This window comes from Hyla sarda, chromosome 2 (genome assembly GCF_029499605.1).
Source record: "Hyla sarda isolate aHylSar1 chromosome 2, aHylSar1.hap1, whole genome shotgun sequence".
NCBI classification, from domain to species: Eukaryota; Metazoa; Chordata; class Amphibia; order Anura; family Hylidae; genus Hyla; species Hyla sarda.
Genome location: NC_079190.1, coordinates 240,578,853 through 240,591,767, shown reverse-complemented (window position 1 = coordinate 240,591,767; position 12,915 = coordinate 240,578,853). Strand labels below are relative to the sequence as shown.

Below are 12,915 nucleotides of genomic sequence, written 5' to 3'. Positions count from 1 at the left end.
TATAAGAGAAGCAGCTGATATCATTGACACATAAAGGTATAAATGTTTCTGTATTTTACTGCCATCTGATGGCCAACTGCTGCGATGGCAGACGGAATGTCAAAGTAAATGTATAACCTAGATCACCTCGATTTTTATTTATTAGAGCCAGATATTAAAATATGTTCTTTTTTTCAACGTGTTTTCTATTTTCTGTCAATGTGCAAGAGTAAATGGTCTGATTCTATCTTACCTATATACTGGTGTCACTTTTCACTGTAATCCTATCTGTTATGATAAGGTGGGCACTGCTGGAAAGTTACCTGTACCTGTAGCTTTTATGAGGCCGTGTGGTCAGATTGAAAACAGCAAGATTTCAAGATTATTTTATAATGCAGATAGTATCATTAAAATTAAATGATAAAAAAATTATAAACAAAAAAATTGAATCAAAGCATTACTGTCATTACTTGTCAAAAGTTGTTTATTGCACCAGGTCTAATTCCTGAGACCTGCTACGATCATGAGTTATTAGCCAGAGAAGTGGGTGGGAGTGCCTTCCACTGGCCGGCGGGGAAGTCTATGCAGAGAGAGAGTACGGATCTCTTGGCTGGCCTGAGAGCGGAGCTTAAAGAGGCACTGTCATTATGAAAAACTTTGTATAGTTTGTAGTACTACTGATAAGATGACTTTTTTAAAATATACATTTTTTTTTATTTTATTTTTTTTAAAGTCAATTTTAGTAATAAAATCAAAAATGAAAATAGCCACCACTAGGGGGTCATCTGTCTTTATGCAGACAGACTACTCTGTATTTTGCAGAATACTGAATACCAGCCATAAAGTGTTTTGGTATCCAGTATAGGAGATCACCATTGCACCACTACAGCCTTCAGCTGTTGTAGTTTTGGAACAGCTGGTGATACAATGTTTGTAAAAATCTGTTTTAGAGCTGTGTATTCTGGGAGTTGTAGTTTTGCAACAGCTAAAGGCAACACTGCTCTAACACAGTGCTTTATAAACACTGCAACTCCAGCTGTTGCATTGCAAAACTACAACTCCCAGCATGCTTGAACAGCCAAAGCTTTCTCTGACTCCTGAATGACAAAGAAACTGATCAGACATTCAGGAGTCTGTGTAAGCTGAATGACACATATATTGACAGCTATGTTGATTAGCATCCAGCTTTACTAGGAACAGATAGAAAATCTATGCATGAAAACTACTGTGCAGTGATTTGCAGACTGCCCAGAGAGGAAAGGGTTACAGAGTGCAATGATTTGAGTCACCCACAATAAGGGAGAGAGATGGACATGCCCCCTCTAGAAGGCAAGAACACAAAGCAAGTGAGCAACATATAAATGCTATTTGTTTGGGAAATATAGGTCCTAGACACATAAAAAGAATATATATATATGATTGGGCAGGGGCGGACACAGACAACAGAGGGCCCCTGTGCAAAGAATATGCCTGCCCCCCCCCCCACCCAGGTAATATGTTTGTTAGGTAAGCAGGTAGTACGTTTGCAAGTAGTAAATTAGGTAAGTAGAACATTCTCTAAGTAGGTAGGAGAGTAGTAAGTTTGCAAGTTATTTAGGCAGGTAGTAAGTTCAGTTGGTAGGAAGGCAAGTAAAAGGTTTGCCGCTAGGTAGGTAGGTTACCGTATATACTCGAGTATAAGCCGAGGCCCCTAATTTCACCCCAAAATCCCAGGAAAAGTTATTGACTCGAGTATAAGCCTAGGGTGGGAAATACATCATCCCCCCTATCATCATCCAGACCCCCGTCATTAACACCCTCATCATCATCACCCTGTCATCATCCCCCCTTCATCATCACCGCCTGTCATCATCCCCCCTTCATCATCCCACACCCCCCTTCATCATCCCCTTGTCATCATCCCACACCCCCTTCATCATCCCCTTGTCATCATCCCCACCCCCCTTCACCATCCCCTTGTCATCATCCCACACACCCCCTTCATCATCCCCTTGTCATCATCCCCACCCCCCTTCATCATCCCCTTGTCATCATCCTCTTGTCATCATCCCACCCCCCTTCATCATCCCCCTGTCATTATACCCCCCTTCATCACCCCCTTGTCATAATCCCACCCCCCCCCTTCATCATCCCCTTGTCATCATCACCACAATGTCATCATCATCACCGCTTGTCAATGTCTGATACAGTGGTCTTCAACCTGCGGACCTCCAGATGTTTCAAAACTACAACTCCCAGCAAGCCCGGGCAGCCATCGGCTGTCCGGGCTTGCTGAGAGTTGTAGTTTTGAAACCTCTGGAGGTCCGCAGGTTGAAGACCACTGCGGCCTTTGACATCATCCAGCCCCCTCTCACCCCCTTTAGTTCTGTACTCACCTCCGCTCGGCGCTGGTCCGGTGCTGCAGGACTGTCCGGTGGGGAGGTCGTCCGGTGGGATAGTGGTTCCGGGCTGCCATCTTCACCAGGGGGCCTCTTCTCCGCGCTTCGGGCCCGGAATAGAGGCGTTGCCTTGACGATGATGCAGAGGGACGTTGGTAATGAACGTACCTCTGCGTCGTCGTCAAGGCAACGTGACTATTCCGGGCCCGAAGCGCGGAGAAGAGGCCCCCCGATGAAGATGGCAGCCCGGAACCACTATCCCACCGGACGACATCCCCACCGGACAGTCCTGCAGCACCGGACCAGCGCCGAGCGGAGAGGAGTACAGAACTAAAGGGGGTGAGAGGGGCTGGATGATGTCGAAGGCCGCAGTGGTCTTCAACCTGCGGACCTCCAGAGGTTTCAAAACTACAACTCCCAGCAAGCCCGGACAGCCGATGGCTGCCCAGGCTTGCTGGGAGTTATAGTTTTGAAACCTCTGGAGGTCCGCAGGTTGAAGATCACTAAGGGCGGAGAGTTCACTCGAGTATAAGCCGAGGGGGGTGTTTTCAGCACGAAAAATCGTGCTGAAAAACTCGGCTTATACTCGAGTATATACGGTCTACGTTTGTTAGGTAGGCAGGAAAAGCATTTGCTAGGTAGGTAATATATTTGGTTGGTAGGTGGGTGGCCACGTTACATTTGGTAGGTAGGCCCTTAGTCCAGTGTTTTCCAAACAGGCTTTGGCTGTTTGGGCATGCTGGGAGTTGTAGTTTTGCAACAGCTGGAGGCACTCAGGTTGGGATACACTGGACTAAGGGCCCAACTACCCACCGAAATGCCACCTTCTGCTGCAAAACTCTAACTTCCAACTTAAGACTGTCCGAGCATGCTGGGAGTTGTAGTTTTGCAACAGATGGAGAGACAATGTTTTGAAAACACTGCCGTAGTTAGTGTTTCCCAACCTGGGGGCCTCCAGCTGTTGCAAAACTACAACTCCCAGCATGCCCGGACAGTCTTAAGCTGGGAGTTAGAGTTTTTCAACAGCTGGAGGCACCCAGGTTGGAAAACAATGGACTAAGGACCTATCTACCAAACCTGAGTGTCTCCAGCTGTTGCAGAACTATAACTCCCAGCATGTCTGGACAGCTAAAGACTGTCAGGGGAATGCTGGGAGTTGTAGTTTTGCAACAGCTGGAAGTCCCCAGGTTGGAAAATACTGACTAAGGCAGTGTTTTCAAAACAGTGTCTCTCCAAGTGGTCCAAAACTACAACTCCCAGCATTCCCGGACAGTCTCTAGCTGTCAAGGCATGCTGGAAGTTATAGTTTTGCAACAGCTGGAGGCACACTTATTTGTAAACACTGGTGTAACACTGGAGGCACACTGATTTGTAAAACTGGTGCTGAAACAATGATGACACTGAGCGCACCGTGATTCACTGACCTGCAGGAAAAGCAGAAGGCGGCGAACAGAGAACGGGACACCAATATTGGAGCAACGGGGGAGCATAGACAGTTGAGTTAGTTTCTTTTGGAATAATTTTCATCCCTGGCACAGTGGATAAAACTAAAATAAAATACTAAAAAAAGCCAGCAAGTAGAAGTAAAACGTCCGTCTTTATTCAGGGTTCTTCCTTAAAAGCCTTCATGGTGGCAGACAAACCGTGAACATATCAAAAATATGAAATATTGCACAAACAGAGGGGGGTCCCAAGCATGGCTGACGCGTTTCTGATCTATCGATCCTTACTCATAGCCTGTAGATCCTCAAATGAGGCACCCTTATATACTCCAGGGCATTTTCCCCATTCCCACAGGAAGGGGAGGGACAGGTCCACATCACATGTGCACGTGATTAAAACAAAAACATGGGACCAAACACAGATAAATTATTCGGAGACATATCAGTAATGTAATATTAAATCTGTTTTGCTATTTAGACCATGGGGTTGAATGCAATTCAAAAGATAAATCCACATGATTTCCCTATTGTGGAGGGATCGAATATGGTCACCTCCCCTTTTATTTAGGTTCACCTTCTCAATGCCTGAGAACCTGAGGGAAGTGGTGTCTGAATTATGACATATTAGAAAATGTTTAGATATGTTAGAAATGTTCGAGCTTAAAGGGCCAGCAGCATGTCTAATGTGCTCTTGCATGCGTTTTTTAAGGGACCTTTTGGTGGAACCCACATATGTTAAGTGACATTGTGTGCACATGATTTTATATAAAACAAAAGTGCTATCACAGTTTAGAAAGTTGTGAATGACATGGCATTTGCCATCCACCGTACCTTCTATTTTCTGGCATTTTTCGGCAAAGGGACATACCACACACCGCGATTTACCGCACTTGTGGAAGCCCTTGGTACTAATCCACAGGGTGGTAACACTAGCCGTGTCCACCATACTGAGAACAAGGAGATTGGATAGAGTAGGTGCCCGCCTCGCTGCAAATCTCACACCTGACTTTATAATCTCCCCTACATTGGGATCTGTTGGTAGCAAAGGTAAGTGTTTAATTACAATGCGTTTGATGTCATTAAATTCTGGACTGTACGTGGTGACAAATGTAGGACAATCTTGTGATTCAGTTGGTTTCTTACTTGTAAAAAGGGATTTTCGATCCATAGGATCCACTCTCGATCGAGCTTTTTTCAAGAGCCATCCAGGGTAACCTCGAGCCGCCAGGCGTGTGCATACTGCATCAGCTTCCCTGCGGTACACCTCGGCGGAAGAACTGTTCCGCTTAATTCGTATAAGTTCACCTACTGGTATGGCTCTTACTGTTTGTTTGGAATGGCATGAATTCACCCTTCGGATGGTATTGCCTGATATCTTTTTTCTGTAAGGATCAACCTCAATTTTATTTGTATCAGTTTTGCCACGTAATATGACATCCAAAAAGGGGGTTTCCCTTTTACACCATGTGTGGGTAAACGTAAGATTGAACCGATTATTATTGATATATGTCATGAATGCATCAACGGTCAGATGGTCAGACGACCAAATGATGACCACATCATCTACATACCTCCCATACCATGCGAGGCATGTGGAAAATGGATTGGTGTCAGAAAAAATATACTGCTCCTCCCACCAAAAAACAAAAAGCTTAGCCCGAGCTGGTGATGACTTTGCTCCCATTGAAGCACCCGTGCGCTGCAAATAAAAATTGTTACCAAACATAAAATAATTGTGTTTTAACACAAAATCTACCACCTCAATAATGTAATGTCTCAAATCCACAGAATATTTAGAAAATCTCATCAGTATATCCGAGATAGCTGATAATGCCAGGTTTTGCGGAATACTGGAATAGAGCGATTCAATGTCGCAAGTAAGCCACGACAGAGAATCGCTCCATGTGAATTCATCCATGATTTTTAGCCAGTGCTTAGTGTCCTTGATATAACTTGGGCATTGTATAACCAGAGGTTGCAGTACTGAGTCCAACCACTCGCATAGGTGCTCGTTAAGGGATCCGATCCCCGCCACGATTGGACGCATCGGCGGCGGGAATCGGTCCTTATGCAGCTTGGGTAGCGAGTGGAAGATAGGAATAATTGGAGCAGGCACGAAAATATAATCCACTTCTTTTTGGGTCAAAATAGATCTGGCTTTCCCCTCTTCCAACAGAGTCAACAGTTCTTTTTTAAAAGGTTCAGTGGGATCCCCACAAAGTTTAAGGTAAGTTTTATCATCAGATAGTAGATTTTCATTTAAATTGATATACAGTCCCTTTATCGGCGGATCGGATCGTCAAATTTTAGTTTTTCTTTAATTTCTTTATGGCAGCAGCCTCCTTTTTATTCAAATTAGGACATTACTTTTGATTGTAGATTAACCAATTCTTTCATGATAAGGTCCTGGAACCAATAAAAAATTGCTGGTCTGGTCTGTATGGGGTAAAAATTTTGGTTTTTAGTGGAGAAGGTATGTGCAGTATTCACTTCATCACAAATTGATATCCCACTATTTTCAAGGAGACAGAGATCTCTAAAAGCAATTTGTTCTGCTAACGTATGCATTAGTGGTAAATCAGGGTTTATAGAAAGTTGAGGTGGGTCCGATGGTTCATCAGCATTTTCCACAAAAAAATGTTTCTTAACTGTTAAAGTTCTCACAAATTTATTCATATCCAAAATTGTCCGATAAACATCAAAATGATGTGTAGGAGAGAAACCCAGTCCTTTCCACAGGACCGAGGTTTCTTCATCTGTAATGATTTGTGCAGAAATGTTAATGACTTGAAAATCCTCTTTTATTACTTTTTCCGTTTGTCCTTGTTACGCTCCGAAGCTCTTCTTCCTATGTTTTCTGCCACCGCGCCTTCCTCGTTTTTTGACTGTCTTCTCACATTGCGATTCTTGTGAGTGTTCACATATTGCGGTTCTGAGTCCCCGCTAGTGTCCGTGGTATCTGAACAATCTGAATTTTCAGTAAACTCCTGGTCAGAAGAACTAAATTCACATGGAGCGATTCTCTGTCGTGGCTTACTTGCGACATTGAATCGCTCTATTCCAGTATTCCGCAAAACCTGGCATTATCAGCTATCTCGGATATACTGATGAGATTTTCTAAATATTCTGTGGATTTGAGACATTACATTATTGAGGTGGTAGATTTTGTGTTAAAACACAATTATTTTATGTTTGGTAACAATTTTTATTTGCAGCGCACGGGTGCTTCAATGGGAGCAAAGTCATCACCAGCTCGGGCTAAGCTTTTTGTTTTTTGGTGGGAGGAGCAGTTAATTTTTTCTGACACCAATCCATTTTCCACATGCCTCGCATGGTATGGGAGGTATGTAGACGATGTGGTCATCATTTGGTCGTCTGACCATCTGACCGTTGATGCATTCATGACATATATCAATAATAATCGGTTCAATCTTAAAGGGGTATTCCAGGCAAAAACTTTTTTATATATATCAACTGGCTCCAGAAAGTTAAACAGATTTGTAAATTACTTCTATTAAAAAATCTTAACCCTTTCAGTACTTATGAGCTTCTGAAGTTAAGGTTGTTATTTTCTGTCTAAGTGCTCTCTGATGACACCTGTCTCGGGAAACGCCCAGTTTAGAAGAGGTTTGCTATATGGATTTGCTTCTAAACTGGGCGTTGCCCGAGACAGGTGTCATCAGAGAGGACTTAGACAGAAAAAAACAACCTTAACTTCAGAAGGTCATAAGTACTAAAAGGATTACGATTTTTTAATAGAAGTAATTTACAAATCTGTTTAACTTTCTGAAGCCAGTTGATATATAAAAAAAAGTTTTGGCCTGGAATACCCTTTTAAGTCACAGGATGCCCTTGGTCCTAGTGGGGTTAAAAGGTCAAAATATTAAAATATATAAACTAAGAAGACACTGTGAAGTACGGGGATATACTCGGCAGGCCTGGAGAAATATTTTTCTAAAAGATGTTTTTATGTACTTGATGTATTTCTAGGTGTATATTAATAAATATATAAATATATATATATATATATATATATATATATATATATATATATATATATATATGTCAAAGAAGAAAGCAGCACTCCTAAAGCGTGAGTAGGTGCCTCCAGCTAGGATCCGTGTCCAGGATCCTGCATACGTAGTTCCAAGGAAAATGCTGTGGCACTCAAGGTATGGTGAAAAAATGAAAACTATTTATTCATCCCAAATGTGCAAAGAGCAACGTTTCAATGGTCTCACACCATCATTATCAAGTGGCTTAATGTGTGAGACCATTGAAACGTTGCTCTTTGCACGTTTGGGATGAATAAATAGTTTTCATTTTTTCACCATACCTTGAGTGCCACAGCATTTTCATTGGAACTATATATATATATATATATATATATATATATATATATATATATATGTATATATACACACAAATCAAAAAATATGTTGCAGTCTCTTGTAATACCTTTTTTATTGGACTAACAGAATTTTGTAGAGACAAGCTTTCAGGATTCCTCCCTTTATCAAGTCCAATAGTCAAGGACTAATGATCAAAGGACTTTATAAATTATCAGGGAGCAATCCCAAAAGTTTGTCTCTACAAAATTCTGTTAGTCCAATAAAAAAGGTATTACAATCTGCATCACTGGACTAATATGGCTACTCACATTTACTATACAGATATACACATACCTGAAGATGGTTTAGAACCCTGTGATGTCACACATGCTTGTGATGATGTCACCGTAAGCTGTACAAGGAGGTGCGCGCCGGCTGCAGTCTCTTCAGTGTGTTTTGCATTCACAACCTGTGGTGCAAAGTGTTTGAGAGAGAGTTTCTATTTGCGATAGAGAATTCAAGATTTTGACCGTTCCTTGTCTGAAGAGAGAACCACAAGGTAAGTCTCAGCCTCTTCTATTCATACATACACAGGGCTTTTTGTTTGACAGTTTTTTTTTTATTGCTGTTGCTTTTTTTTTTTAGCAAAAAAAAAACAAGAAATTAATTTCCAAAAGAAATAACAAAAGTTATATTTCTCATAGCATGGTGACAATACTTGGCTTAGGCATTAAACATAATAAAACGCACAGATAGTATCATGACCAGAGCTTTTTCTTGCAAAACTGCTAAAATGCAATTATGCCTAAAAAAGCCCCCAAGAAAAAGAGTCCTAATTCATGAAGTTCTAAAAGATATAAGTCTATGAGAAAGATTTGGTGGTGTAGTAAAAGAATAACAGAAAGATTAGGGCAGAAATATAATAGTATATAATAGAATTCTGTGTGTACTAACAATAGAAATACTCTGGGTACTCCGAAAGGGAAAATTTTCAAATCAACTAGTGGCAGAAAGTCATATAGGGGAGGGATAGATCCCAATGAGGTGGGGTAGGTTCATTATTAGTAAATGTATATAGCAGGATAGCCCAATTGTATCTGCAGTATGAAGTTCACATGGCCCAGTGACCATACAGCCAAGCCCTTATAATCCGCCATTACTAGGACAGATTCAGGGTTATCAGATATTACTATGACCGGAGAGGTTCAGGGTTATCAGATATTACTAGGACCGGACAGGTTCAGGGTTATCAGATATTACTAGGACTGGACAGGTTCAGGGTTATCAGATATTACTAGGACCGGACAGGTTTAGGGTTATCAGTTATTACTAGGACCGGACAGGTTCAGGGTTATCAGATATTACTAGGACCGGACAGGTTCAGGGTTATCAGACATTGTAACCTCAGGGAAGACGTCTCCATAAAAAACACTTATAGAGAAGCGTCTTCTTCTGAGGCTGCGATGGTCTTAGTGTTATCTTGTGGTTCTGTGCTGGACATTTCTGCTCTGTATGAAGGATCTATTGTATAATGACAGGAATGATGACATGTTGTCTAATGTGTTCACTTATCTCTCTCTCTCTCTAGCGTTTTCAGGCTCTGACCTGTTACCATGGCCTCTCCACAAGACCCATTGCTGAAGGAGGAGGAAGAAGCAATGGAGGACCATAGTGATATGGATGTAGAAAAGGGCGATATCCCTGAGAGGCAGAACCTGCCATCTCTAAGCGTGATGTCCACCGCACGTTCCATCATCACCGTAGTGATCCTCGCCTTTGTTAATTTGCTCATCTATGCAAATCGCTCCAGCGTGGCGGGGGTGCTGCCTTATATACAGAAAGCATATGACACCAATGCTAGTCTGTCCGGCTTATTGAATACATTGTTCATTGGAAGCTACGTGCTGGTCGCACCAATTGCCGGATATTTGGGCGACCACTGTAATAAGAAATATACTGTTTGCACAGGAGTCATCGTTTGGCTGAGCATGACACTTACCCTGTCATTCATCCCTGACGGGTATTTCCTGCTCTTCCTGCTGACGAGTGGACTGGTTGGAGCCGGAGAGGCGACTTTCTGCACCATCGCCCCCTCCATCATTGCAGACCTTTTTACAAGTGACCAGCGGACCCGCATGCTGAACGTGTTTTACTCCGTCATACCTGTAGGCTGCGGACTAGGATACATCATCGGGCCCAAAGTGACTGATGCAGCAAGGGGCGATTGGCACTGGGCGTTTCGGGTCACCCCTGGCCTGGGCCTCATAGCTGTGGCTTTGTTGATTTTGGTCACAAAGGAGCTTCCAAGAACGACTACAAACGGGAAGAAGAACAACAAATCCCAGAAGTTTGCCAAATGGGCGACAGATCTGAAAAAACTATTTAAAAATCGAAGCTTCATGTTAACCACCATGGGATCGACGGCTGTATCCTTCATAGTGGGAGCCATAGGTGTATGGGGTCCGTCATACCTGACCCACGCACGAACACTCCTACAAGAGAAGGACCCTTGCCGTGCTGAACGGTGTGACTATCACGACATCTTAATATTTGGTGTGGTTACAGTCGTTTCCGGCATTCTGGGAGTTGTAGTAGGGACGGAGATAAGTAAAAGATATCGCAAATCCAACCCACGGGCGGACCCGCTTGTGTGTGGATGCGCGATGATGCTCTCCGCCCCTTTTCTTCTGTTGGCATTGACTTTTGGCAACATCAGCCTCGTTGCCACCAACATCTTCATCTTCATCGGAGAGACGCTTCTGTCAGTAAATTTCACCCTCATATCTGACATTATACTAAAAGTAGTAACTCCGTGGAGGAGATCTTCAGCCCTGGCCGTGCAGATGACAATCTATCACTTCCTAGGTGACGCCGGCAGCCCGTACCTCATCGGCTTGATATCTGACACCTACGAACGAGGATATGCCAAATCCCCTCTTCTGAAATACCGCAGCCTGGAGTATGCCCTCATGACCTGCACCATAATGGCAGTCATCGGAGGGGCCTTCTTCATGGCCACGGCCCTATATATAGAGAGGGACGAAAAAGAAGCAGAGATGGAATCAGAACCTCCGTCATCCTCCTCCTCACTGCTTCCTGCCGATGAGGACCGCGCTTCAGACTGAGGAAAAGTCATTGCTTACCTTTATCTCGTTTACTTCATTAAAAAAAAATTAAGAAAAAAATAACTGCATTTGTTCTATGTTGCACTTTACCCCTTATTCTCTACCCAGGGTCGGACACAGACAGCAGAGGGCCCTTGTGCAAATAATGTGCCTGTCCCCCCCCCCCCCCCCCAAAACATCAATTGTTCAGCACCCCCCCTGCATTTGTCACTTACTCAGGTGGACCCCCATATGTCACTTGCTGTATAAGTTTCTAATTATTTATTAAGGCCTCCCATATGCCGCAGCTCGTTCAAGCCCCCCACATTAGGTAGCATAGATTCCCAACATTAGGTAGCATAGATTCCCCACATTAGGTAGCATAGTTTCCTCACATTAGGTAGCATAGTTTCCCCATATTAGGTAGCATAGATTCCCTACATTAGGTAGCAGTTTCCCCACATTAGGTAGCATAGTTCGCCCACATTAGGTAGCATAGTTTCCCCACATTAGGTAGCATAGTTTCCCTACAATAGGTAGCACAGATTCTCCACATTAGGTAACATAGTTTCCCCACATTAGGTAGCATAGTTTCCCCATATTAGGTAGCACAGATTCCCCACATTAGGTAACATAGTTTCCCCACATTAGGTAGCATAGTTTCCCCACATTAGGTAGCACAGATTCCCCACATCAGGTAACATAGTTTCCCCACATTAGGTAACATAGTTTCCCCACATTAGGTAGCATAGTTTGCCCCCATTAGGTAGCACAGATTCCCCACATTAGGTAACATAGTTTCCCCACATTAGGTAGCATAGTTTCCCCACATTAGGTAGCACAGATTCCCCACATTAGGTAACATAGTTTCCCCACATTAGGTAGCATAGCTTCCCCACATTAGGTAGCATACTTTCCCCATATTAGGTAGCATAGTTTCCCCACATTAGGTAGCACAGATTCCCCACATTAGGTAACATAGTTTTCCCACATTAGGTAGCATAGATTCCTCACATTAGGTAGCATAGATTCCTCACATTAGGTAGCCATAGCCCCCCCCCCCCCAAACACACAGACAGACACAGACACACACAGAGACACACTTACCTGCCCTGCACAGCGCTTCTCCTCTCCGGCAGCGGCCTGACGAGTGACGTCACTGACGTCCTCCTGAGCGGGTCTGCAGAAGTACGTAACTTGTGCGACGTCCCTCGTCAGACCCCGGTCGGCCGGAGGCAGACTCACTGTCTAAAGTGCCCGCTGCGCTATTATACCCCGCAGCTGCTTTAGAACAGTGAGCAGCGGCGGCGCCAACCCTACCATGAACCTACTAGGCACAAAAAAAAACAGGGGGCAGCAAAATGCCGCCCCTGAAAAGTGCCACCTGGGACTTATGGTCCCACCGGGTCCCATGGTAGGGCCGACCAGAGGCGGCTCTAGACTTTGTGAGGCCTTAGGCGAAACTTGAACATGAGGCCCTGCTTTATTTTCTGCTGAAATTACATGGTGGTCCGGCTGTGAGATGGTTATACTGTGACATCACTGTGTATTATCCCTGTACTGTGACATCACTGTGTATTATCTCTGTACTGTTCCATCACTCTGTGTATTATCGCTGTAATGTGACATCACTGTGTATTAACTCTGTACTGTGCCATCACTGTGTATTATCCCTGTACTG

The 12,915-nt window shown here is 43.6% G+C and overlaps 1 protein-coding gene across 1 annotated transcript; it reads left to right on the top strand.

Moving 5' to 3' along the window:
• The first annotated feature begins 8,539 nt into the window (after positions 1 to 8,539).
• LOC130355900 (protein spinster homolog 1-like) lies at positions 8,540 to 11,272 on the top strand. Its single transcript, XM_056556725.1, has 2 exons — positions 8,540 to 8,689; positions 9,719 to 11,272. Exon 2 carries the CDS (start codon positions 9,744 to 9,746, stop codon positions 11,253 to 11,255), a length of 1,512 nt encoding a protein of 503 aa, XP_056412700.1. The 5' UTR covers positions 8,540 to 8,689; positions 9,719 to 9,743; the 3' UTR covers positions 11,256 to 11,272.
• Positions 11,273 to 12,915: the final 1,643 nt, after the last annotated feature.

Excerpts from the sequence above, each read along its gene's own strand:
- LOC130355900 (XM_056556725.1), top strand. The coding sequence starts at position 9,744 with ATGGCCTCTCCACAAGACCCATTGCTGAAGGAGGAGGAAGAAGCAATG.